This window comes from Anser brachyrhynchus (assembly GCF_964034855.1).
Source record: "Anser brachyrhynchus genome assembly, contig: SCAFFOLD_735, whole genome shotgun sequence".
Taxonomy (NCBI): domain Eukaryota; kingdom Metazoa; phylum Chordata; class Aves; order Anseriformes; family Anatidae; genus Anser; species Anser brachyrhynchus.
In genome coordinates this window covers 1-10,716 of record NW_027663512.1, presented here as the reverse complement: position 1 = coordinate 10,716, position 10,716 = coordinate 1, and the positions used below count along the sequence as shown (strand labels likewise).

The following is a 10,716-nucleotide window of genomic DNA, read 5'->3' as shown; positions in this document are numbered from 1 at the left end:
AGATGGGGGGGTTGGGGGGGGGTTGGGGGGGAGATGGGGGGGTTTGGGGGGAGATGGGGGGTTTAGGGGGGGGTTGGGGGGTTATGGGGGGGTTGGGGGGGAGATGGGAGGGTTTTGGGGGGAGATGGGGGGGTTTGGGGGGAGATGGGGGGGAGTTGGGGGGAGTTGGGGGTTATGGGGGTTATAGGGGGGAGATGGGGGGAGTTGGGGGGGTTTGGGGGAGTTGGGGGGGTTGGGGGGGAGATGAGGGGGGTTTGGGGGGAGATGGTTGGCTTTGGGGGGGAGTTGGGGGGTTTAGGGGGAGTTGGGGGTTTTGGGGGGAGATGGGGGAGTTTGGGGGTAGTTGGGGGGGTTTGGGGGGGGTTGGGCCGTTATGGGGGGAGATGGGGGGCTTGGGGGGGTTGGGGGGGAGTTGGGGGAGTTGGGGGGTTATGGGGGGGAGATGGGGGGTTTTGGGGGGAGATGGGGAGTTGGGGGGGAGATGGGGAGGAGTTGGGGGTTTGGGGTGGGTTTGAGGGGGAGATGAGGGGGTTTGGGGGGTTATGGGGGGAGATGGAGGGGCTTGGGGGGAGTTGGGGGTTTTGGGGGGTTTGGGGGGAAGATGAGGGGGTTTTGGGGGGTTTTGGGGGGAGTTGGGGGGTTATGGGGGGCAGATCGGGGGTTTTGGGGGAGATGGGGGGGAGATGGGGCAGGGCCTCGGGGTTGTGGGGTGAGGTTACGGGGCGGGGGTCTATGGGTCCGGGCTATGGGTCAGGGTTACGGGGCGGGGGTCTCTGGGTCAGGGCTATGGGTCAGAGCTATGGGGCGGGGGTCTCCGGGTCAGGGCCGCGGGTGGGGGTGCGGTTGGGGGGCGCCCCACTCACAGCCCTCGCGGCAGTACTCCACCAGGTAGCCGTCGATGCCGCCGGCCCCCACGCGCTCGGGCGGGCGCCACTTGAGCGTGGCCGTGGTGTCGGTGACGTCCTCCAGCACCAGGTGGGTGGGCTCGCTCGTGGGGGCTGCGCGCACCCGTCACCCGCGGGCAGCGCGGGACCCCCGGGGACCCCCCCGCCCCAAACCCCCCTTCTGGGCCCCGGGACCCCCGGACCCTTCCGACATCCCCAAATCCCCTCTCGGTGGCCCCAGAGACCACCCCGGGGTCCTCTTGGCTGCCCCAAAACCCAGCCGGGAACCCCCAGGGCCCCTCCTGAGGACTCAAACCCCACCCGGGACCCCCCGAATCTCATCCAGGACCCCCCGAACCTCATCTGGGACTCCCCAAACCCCATCCAGGACCCCCCAGATCCCATCTGGGACCCCCAAACCCTTTCCAGGACCCCCCAAAACCCCTCCCAAGTCCCTCAACCCCCTTCTGGGATCCCCCAGGACCCCCCAAATCCCCTCCAGTACCCCCTAAACCCCCTCCAGGACCCCCCAAGTCCCTCACCCCCCTTCCAGGATCCCCTGGGACCTCCCAGACTGCCTCCAGGACCCCCCAACCCCCCTCCCAAGTCCCCCAAACCCCTCCAGGACCCCCCAAGCCCCCTCCAGGACCCCCCAAGCCCCCTCCAAGACCCCCCAGTCCTTCTCCCAAGTCCCTCAACCCCCTTGAAGGATCCCCTGGGACCTCCCAAACTGCCTCCAGGACCCCCCAAACCCCCTCCAGGACCCCTCAATCCCCCTCCCAAGTCCTTCAACCCCTCTCCAGGACCCCCCAACCCCCCTCCAGGACCCCCCAAACCCCCTCCAGGACCCCCCAAGTCCCTCACCCCCCTTCCAGGATCCCCTGGGACCTCCCAGACTGCCTCCAGGACCCCCCAACCCCCCTCCCAAGTCCCTCAACCCCCCTCCAGGACCCCCCAAACCCCCTCCAGGACCCCCCAAACCCCCTCCAGGACCCCTCAAACCCCCTCCAGGACCCCTCAACCCCCTCCAGGACCCCCCAAACCCCCCCAGATCCCCCCCGGGGCCGCACCGATGGGCATGAAGGGCTGCGTGTTGTGGCTGGGCTGGGAGATGCCGATGGAGTTGACGGCGAAGACGCGCATCTCGTAGAGGACGCCCTCGATCATCTTGGTGGACTCGTAGGTGGTGTCCGTGTACACCTCGAAGTTGAGCTTCATCCAGCGCATGGAGCCCTTCTTCTTGCGCTCCATCAGGTACCCTGCGGGCGCGGGGGGGACAGGGGACGTGGGCTTGGGGACATGGGGACATGCGGGGACACGTGGGGACGTGGGGACGTGGGGAAATGGGGACATGGGGACATGGGGACGTGGGGACATGGGTGTAGGGACGTGGGGAGACCTGGGGACGTGTGGGGACGTGGGGAGATGGAGATGTGGGGACACTGGGGCATGGGGACGTGGGAATGTGGGGACATGGGGACCTGGGGACGTAGGGATATGGGACGTTGCATGGGAATATGGGGAGATGGAGATGTGGGGACATTGGGGCACGGGGGATATGGGGTTATGGGGACATGGGGGACGTGGGCATAGGGAGGTGGGGACGTGGGGACATGGGGACGTGAGGACGTGGGCACGTGGAGGTGGACTTGGGATGTGGGGAGATGGAGAGGTGGGGACATTGGGGTATGGGAATGTGGGGACATGGGGACGTGGCGACATGGGAATATGGGGACATGGACGTGGGGAAATGGGGACATCGGGACACGTGGAGATGGAAAAATGGGGGCACGAGGACACAGACGTAGGGATGTGGGGACGTGGATGTGGGGACACGGGGGGACACGGGGACACGAGGACATGGAGGTGGGGATGTGGGGACATGGACATGGGGACATAGGGACACGAGGACATGGACGTGAGGATGTGGGGACGCAGACGTGGGGACACAGGGGGACACGGGGACACGAGGACATGGAGGTGGGGATGTGGGGACACGGATATGGGGACACGGGGACATGAGGACGTGGAGATTTGGGGACGTGGATATGGGGACGTGGGGACACGAGAACACGGACGTAGGGATGTGGGGACGCAGACGTGGGGACACGGGGACACGAGGACATGGAGGTGGCGACGTGGGGGCCACGCGGACAATCCACGCCACGAGCGAGCAGGGGGCCACGCGTGGGACACGCCGGGGCCCACGCTGCGCCCCCCCCCCTCACCGGTGACCGGCTGTCCCCCGTCGTACTTGGGGGGCTCCCAGGTGAGCACGGCCCAGTCCTCGCCCACCGAGGTGATGCGCACGGCCTCGGGGGGGTCGGGGACGTCTGCGGGGACACGGGGGGGGACGCGTGGGGACCCCGGCCGGCCCCACGGCGTGTCCCCCCCCCCCCCATCCTCGTCCCCGCGCCCCCTCCTTACCGACCACCTTGATGAAGAGCGTGGCCGAGTCCTCGCCCACCGGGTTGGTGACGGTGATGGAGTAGCGCGCCTCGTCCGCCCGCTCGGCGCTCTCGATGACGAAGCTGCTCAGCTCCTTGCGCTCCTCCACGTGCGCCCGGCCCTCGCGCTCCGTGAAGGGCTGCGGGGGCGTGGGGCGTGGGGGTGTGGGGTGTGGGGCGTGGGGGGTGGGGGGTGTGGGGCGTGGGGTGTGGGGCATGGGGTGTGGGGTGTGGGGTGTGGGGTGTGGGGTGGGGTGTGGGGTGTGGGGCATGGGGCGTGGGGCGTGGGGGTGGGGGGTGTGGGGTGTGGGGTGTGGGGTGGGGTGTGGGGTGTGGGGTGTGGGGTGTGGGGTGTGGGGTGGGGTGTGGGGTGTGGGGTGTGGGGTGTGGGGTGTGGGGCGGGGTGTGGGGCAGGGTGTAGGATGTGGGGCGGAGTTTGGGGTATGGTGTGGGGCAGGGTTTGGGGTGGGGTGTGGGGTATGGGGTGTGGGGTGTGGGGTGGAGTTTGGGGTATGGTGTGGGGCAGGGTTTGGGGTAAGGTGTGGGGCGGGGGGTGGGGTGTGGGGTGTGGGGCAGGATTTGGGGTATGGTGTGGGGCAGGGTTTGGGGCAGGGTGTGGGGTGTGGGGTGGGGTGTGGGGCAAGGTGTGGGGCAGGGTTTGGGGTATGGTGTGGGGCGTGGTGTGGGGCAGGGTGTGGGGTACGGTGTGGGGCGGGGTGTGGGGTGTGCGGCGGGGTGTGGGGCAGGGTTTGGGGTATGGTGTGGGGCAGGGTGTGGGGCAGGGTGTGGGGACATGGTACAGGGATGCAGTGTGGGGACGTGGCCCGGGGACACGGGGACACGGGGCAGCGTCACAGGGACACGGGGACACGTTCCGGGGGGGGGGGGACACACAGCGGTGCCACCCGGCGCGGGGCACCCACCTGGTCACCCTTCATCCAGAGCACGGTGGGCGCGGGCTCGCCCGAGATGGGGACGTCGAGGCGCAGCTTGTTCCCCGCCACCACCACGATCGTGTTCTCCGACGACTTCCCCGAGCAGTCCAGGTGGATTTTGGGGGGCTCTGGGCGGGGGGGGGGGGGACAGGGGGACGGTGACAGGAACGTCCCCGAGGGTCCCCAAGGGTCCCCCCCGCCCCGCCCCGTGTCCCCCTCACCTTGCTTGGGGACGTATTCCACCTTGATCTCTGCGAGCGCGGGGAGGAAAGGGTTAACGCGGCCCGGTGCCACCGGTGTCCCCAAGGGACGCGGTGTCCCCAACGTCCTATGCTCACCCCCCCCCAAATCCCACCCGGTGTCCTGGGTCCCCCCTCCCGGTGTCCCCAAGGGCTGTGTCCCCCCAGGTGTCCCCAAGGTCCCCCCAGATGTCCCCAAGGTCCCCCCAGATGTCCCCAAGGTCCCCGCAATGCCCCCAAGAGCCGTGTCCCCAAATGTCCCCAAGGTCCCCCCAAATGTCCCCAAGGTCCCCCCAGATGTCCCCAAGGTCCACGCAACGTCCCCAAGGGCCGTGTCCCCAAATGTCCCCAAGGTCCCCCCAAATGTCCCCAGGGTCCATGCAGTGTCCCCAAGGGCCGTGTCCCCAAATGTCCCCAAGGTCCCTCAAATGTCCCCAAGGTCCAATGTCCCCCCGCTGTCCCCAAGGTCCACGCAGTGTCCCCAAGGGCTGTCCCCCAAATGTCCCCGAGGTCTCCCCAGTGTCCCCAACGTCCCCCAAATGTCCCCAAGGTCCCCCCAGTGTCCCCAAGGTCCATGTCCCCCAAATGTCCCCCAGGTCCAACGTCCCCCCAGTGTCCCCAAGTGCCGTGTGTCCCCACAGTGTCCCCAAGGCCCCCCCAGTGTCCCCAACGCCCCCCGGTGTCCCCAACACCCCTGTGGTGTCCCCAGGCACCGTGTGCCCCCCCGGTGTCCCCAAGGTCCCCCCAGTGTCCCCAACGCCTCCCAGTGTCCCCAATGCCTCCCGGTGTCCCCAGGCGCCGTGTGTCCCCCCGGTGTCCCCAAGGCCCCTCCGGTGTCCCCAAGGCCCCTGTGGTGTCCCCAGACGCCGTGTGCCCCCCCGGTGTCCCCAAGCCCCCCCCCCAGTGTCCCCAACGTCCCCCCCCGGTGTCCCCACCGAGGAAGTTGAGCTTGGCGGACAGGGACAGGGCGTAGCCGTCGGGGACGAAGGTGTAGTCGCCCTCGTCCTCGGGGCGCACGTCGTCGATCACCAGCTTGTGGAACCTGCGGGCGCCAGCAGGGGGGTCCCGGGGGGCTGCCACCTCCTCGGTGTCCCCGTGGGGCTCCATGATGTCCCCATGGGGCTGCCACCTCCTCCAGGTCCCCGTGGGGCTCCAACAAGGTCCCCATGGAGCTTCAGGAGGTCCCCATGGGGCTTCAAGAGGTTCCCATGGGGCTTCAGGAGGTCCCCATGGGGCTGTCACCTCCTCGGTGTCCCCATGGGGCTCCAACGAGGTCCCCATGGGGCTTCCAAGAGGTTCCCATGGGGCTGCCACCTCCTTGGTGTCCCCGTGGGGCTCCATGATGTCCCCATGGGGCTCCACAACGTCCCCGTGGGGCTCCATGATGTCCCCAAGGGGGCTGCCACCTCCTCCAGGTCTCCATGGGGCTCCACCAAGGTCCCCATGGGGCTCCACCAAGTTCCCGTGGAGCTTCAGGAGGTCCCCATGGGGCTTCAGGAGGTCCCCAGGGGGCTGCCACCTCCTCGGTGTCCCTGTGGGGCTCCACAACGTCCCCATGGGGCTCCATGATGTCCCCATGGGGCTCCATGATGTCCCCATGGGGCTGCCACCTCCTCCAGGTCCCCATGGGGCTCCAACGAGGTCCCCATGGGGCTCCATGATGTCCCCATGGGGCTGCCATCTCCTCAGTGTCCCCATGGGGCTCCAATGAGGTCCCCATGGGGCTCCACCAAGTCCCCGTGGAGCTTCTGGAGGTCCCCATGGGGCTTCAGGAGGTTCCCATGGGGCTGCCACCTCCTTGGTGTCCCCATGGGGCTCCAACAAGGTCCCCATGGGGCTTGAAGAGGTCCCTGTGGGGCTCTGACAAGGTCCCCATGGAGCTCCACCAAGTCCCCATGGGGCTTCTGGAGGTCTCCATGGGGCTGCCACCTCCTCCAGGCCCCCCCTGGGGCTCCAGCAAGGTCCCCGTGGAGCTCCATGATGTCCCCATGGGGTTCCAGTGAGGTCCCCATGGGGCTGTCACCTCTTCTAGGTCCCCGTGGGGTTCCGGTGAGTTCCCTATGGAGCTCCACAAGATCCCCATGGGGCTGCCACCTCCTCTGGGGTCCCCATGGGGCTTTAATGAGGTCCCCACGGAGCTCCCCCAGGTCCCTACGGATCTCCACCAGGTTCCTACGGACCCTATGGAGCTCCACGAGGTTCCTATGGACCCCATGGAGCTTTAATGAGATCCCCACGGAGCTCCACGAGGTCCCTACAGATCTCCACAAGGTTCCTACAGACCCTATGGAGCTCCACGAGGTCCCTATGGATCTCCACCAGGTTCCTACGGAACCCATGGAGCTCCACGAGGTCCCTACGGACCCCATGGGGCTTTAATGAGATCCCCACGGAGCTCCACGAGGTCTCCAAGGATCTCCACCAGGTTCCTACAGACCCTGTGGAGCTCCACCAGGTCCCCAAGGCTCTCCATGAGGTTCCTACGGACCCCATGGAGCTCCACGAGGTCCCCAAGGATCTCCACCAGGTTCCTACAGACCCTATGGATCTCCACGAGGTCCCTATGGATCTCCACGAGGTCCCTACGGATCTCCACGAGGTTTCTACAGACCCTATGGAGCTCCACGAGGTCCCTACGGATCTCCACAAGGTTCCTACGGACCCTATGGAGCTCCCACAGGTTCCTACGGATCTCCACCAGGTTCCTACAGACCCCATGGATCTCCACGAGGTCCCTACGGATCTCCACGAAGTTCCTATGAACCCCATGGAGCTCCACCAGGTCCCTACGGACCCTATGGATCTCCATGAGGTCCCTATGGAGCTCCACCAGGTCCCTACGGATCTCCACCAGGTTCCTACAGACCCTATGGAGCTCCACGAGGTCCCCAAGGATCTCCACAAGGTTACTACAGACCCTATGAAGCTCCACGAGGTCCCTATGGATCTCCACGAGGTCCCTACAGATCTCCACGAGGTTCCTACAGACCCTACGGACCTCCACGAGCTCCCTACGGACCCCACGGAGCTCCACCAGGTCCCTACGGATCTCCCCCAGCTCTCCACCCCCCCCAGGACCCCCCAGGACCCCCCCAAGACCCCCCCAGGACCCCCCAGGACCCCCGTCCCGTCGCCCACCTGCCGTTGTGGGAGATGTGGATGCGCTTGCTGGGCCGCACCTCGACGCCGTTGCGGAACCAGCGCCCCGTCACCTTCTCGTCCGACACCTCGCACTTGAACACCGCCTGCTCCGACGCCTTCACCGTCAGGTCCGCCATGTCCTGCAGCACCTCCAGCTGCTTCTCTGGGGGGGCGGGGGGGGGCAACGGGGGCGTCCTGGGGTGCGGGGGGGCTGGGGGAGGGAAGCCCCCACCCCCCCAGCACCGCCCGGCACCTCCCTCGGGGCTCCGGGTCTGCTGGAGAATCCTCCGGCACCTGTGGGATCTCCTCGGGGCGCCCATGGGACCTCCCAGCACCCACGGGACCTCCCCAGGAACCTCCTCGGGACCTCATGAACATCTCCAAGCACCCATGGGACCTCCCAGCACCCATGGGACCTCCCCAGGAACCTCCTCAGGACCTCCTGGGCATCTCCAAGAACCCATGGGACCTCCTCAGGGCACCCTGGGGACCTCCAAGCACCCATGGGACCTCCCAGCACCCATGGGACCTTCCTAGGAACCTTCTGGGGACCTCCTGGGCATCTCCAAGCACCCATGGGACCTCCTCAGGGCATCCTGGGGACCTCCAAGTACCCATGGGACCTCCCCAGGAACCTCCTGGACATCTCCAAGGACCCATGGGACCTCCTCAGGACACCCTGGGGACCTCCCAGCACCCATAGAACCTCCCCAGGACCCTCCCGGACCCCTCCCAGCACCCATGGGACCTCCCCAGGACGCCCCGAGGACCTCCTGGAGAACCTCCCCAGATCTCCAAAGAAAACTCTTGCCCCCCGAGATGCCCCCTAGGACCCCTGAGATGCCCCCTGGACCCCCAAGATGTCCCCTGGGATCCCTGAGATGCCCCCAGGGCCCCCTGAGACACCCCTGGGACCCCCGAGACACCCCCTGGGACCCCCAAGACGCCCCTGGGCCCCCCGAGACACCCCCTGGGATCCCCAAGACGTCCCCAGGGCCCCCCGAGACACCCTCTGGGACCCCCAAGACACCCCTTGAGACCCCCGAGACACCCCCTGGGACCCCCGAGACACCCTCTGGACCCCCAAGATGCCCCCTGGAACCCCTGAGATGCCCCCCGGGACCCCTGAGATGCCCCCTGGGACCCCCGAGATGCCCCCTGGGACCCCCAAGATGTCCCCAGGGCCCCCTGAGACACCCCTGGGACCCCCAAGACGCCCCTGGGACCCCTGAGATGCCCCCTGGGACCCCCAAGATGCCCCTTGGACCTCCAAGAATGTCCCCAGGGACCCCCAAGACACCCCCTGGGACCCCCAAGACACCCCCTGGGACCCCCAAGACGCCCCCCAGGACCCCCCGGACCCACCCCACCCCGGGCACCTTCCACGCTGATCTCGGCCTCGCTCTCGCCGCCGTTGGTCATGATCTTGTAGCGCCCGGTGTCCTCCTTGGTGGCCTCGTTGATGATGAGGTAGTGCTTGCGCCCGTCCTTCTTGAAGCGGTACTTGAAGGTCTCCTCGCGCGTCAGCTCCACCCCGTCCTTCATCCTGCGGGGGGGGCGGGGGGGGGTGGGAACGGGGTGATGAGATATAGGGGGGTGGGCATGGGGTGGGAATGGGGTGGTGGGCATGGGGTGGTGGGCATGGGGTGGTGGGCATGGGGTGATGAGATGTAGGGGGGTGGGCGTGGGGTGGTGGGCATGGGAGTGGGGTGGTGGGAATGGGGTGGTGGGCATGGGGCGATGAGATGTAGGCGGGTGGGCATGGGGTGGGCATGGGGTGGTGGGCATGGGGTGGTGGGAACGGGGTGATGAGGTACAGGGGGTGGGCATGGGGTGGTGGGCATGGGGCGATGAGATGTAGGGGGGTGGGCATGGGGTGGAAATGGGGTGGTGGGCATGGGGTGGTGGGAATGGGGTGTTGGGAATGGGGTGATGAGGTACAGGGGGTGGGCATGGGGTGGTGGGCATGGGAATGGGGTGGTGGGCATGGGGCAATGAGGTATAGGGGGGTGGGGATGGGGTGGTGGGCATGGGGTGGTGGGAACGGGGCGATGAGGTATAGGGGGTTGGCATGGGGTGGAAATGGGGTGGTGGGCATGGGAATGGGGTGGGGGGCATGGGGTGATGAGATATAGGGGGTGGGGATGGGGTGGTGGGCATGGGGTGGTGGGAACGGGGTGGTGGGAACGGGGCGATGAGGTATAGGGGGTTGGCATGGGGTGGAAATGGGGTGGTGGGCATGGGAATGGGGTGGTGGGAATGGGGTGGTGGGAACGGGGCGATGAGGTACAGGGGGTGGGCATGGGGTGGGCAGGGGGTGGTGGGCATGGGGTGGTGGGCATGGGGCGATGAGATATAGGGGGGTGGGCATGGGGTGGTGGGCATGGGGTGATGAGGTATAGAGGGTGGGCATGGGGTGGTGGGCATGGGCATGGGGTGGTGGGAAGGGGGCGATGAGGTATAGGGGGGTGGGGATGGGGTGGTGGGCATGGGAATGGGGTGGTGGGAACGGGGCGATGAGATATAGGGGGGTGGGGATGGGGTGGTGGGCATGGGGTGGTGGGAAGGGGGCGATGAGATATAGGGGGGTGGGCGTGGGCATGGAAATGGGGTGGTGGGCATGGGGTGGTGGGAACGGGACGATGAGGTACAGGGGGTGGGCATGGGGTGGGCATGGGGTGGTGGGCATGGGAATGGGGTGGTGGGAATGGGGCGATGGGAATAGGAATGGGGAGGTGGGAACGGGGTGGTGGGAATGGGGTGATGAGATTTAGGGTGGTGGGTGGGGGGTGGTGGGCATGGGAATGGGAATGGGGTGGTGGGAACGGGGTGGGATGGGATGGGGTAGGGGAATGGCATGGGGTGGTGGGCCTGGGGTGGTGGGAACGGGGCGATGAGATATAGGGGGGTGGGCATGGGGTGGTGGGCATGGGGTGGGCGTGGGATGGGTGTGGGGTGGGTGTGGGGTGGGTGTGGGGAGGTGGGCGTGGGCATGGGGTGGTGCCTATGGGGTTGTTGGGCACAGCCACGGGGTGGTGGGGGGGGTGGGGGGGTGTTGTTTCGGGGTGCC

General features: G+C 67.4%; 1 protein-coding gene and 1 long non-coding RNA gene across 3 annotated transcripts; one reads left to right on the top strand and one right to left on the bottom strand.

Annotated features, from left to right (window-relative positions):
• Window positions 1–784: 784 nt before the first annotated feature.
• Window positions 785–9,191, bottom strand: LOC308187370 (myosin-binding protein C, fast-type-like; the record flags this gene model as incomplete). Its single annotated transcript, XM_080609522.1, has 9 exons — window positions 785–998; window positions 1,955–2,143; window positions 3,113–3,217; window positions 3,312–3,471; window positions 4,255–4,394; window positions 4,488–4,517; window positions 5,441–5,547; window positions 7,644–7,809; window positions 9,026–9,191. 9 exons carry the CDS (start codon window positions 9,189–9,191, stop codon window positions 820–822), a joined length of 1,242 nt encoding a protein of 413 aa, XP_080465648.1. The 3' UTR covers window positions 785–819.
• LOC308187371 lies at window positions 5,586–7,612 on the top strand. 2 transcript variants are annotated; one of them, XR_013944638.1, is made up of 4 exons: window positions 5,586–5,707; window positions 5,779–5,828; window positions 6,125–7,104; window positions 7,318–7,612. It is a non-coding gene; the product is annotated as an uncharacterized lncRNA (long non-coding RNA). The 2 variants fall into 2 exon arrangements; XR_013944639.1 differs by having other exon boundaries at window positions 5,592–5,828.
• Window positions 9,192–10,716: the final 1,525 nt, after the last annotated feature.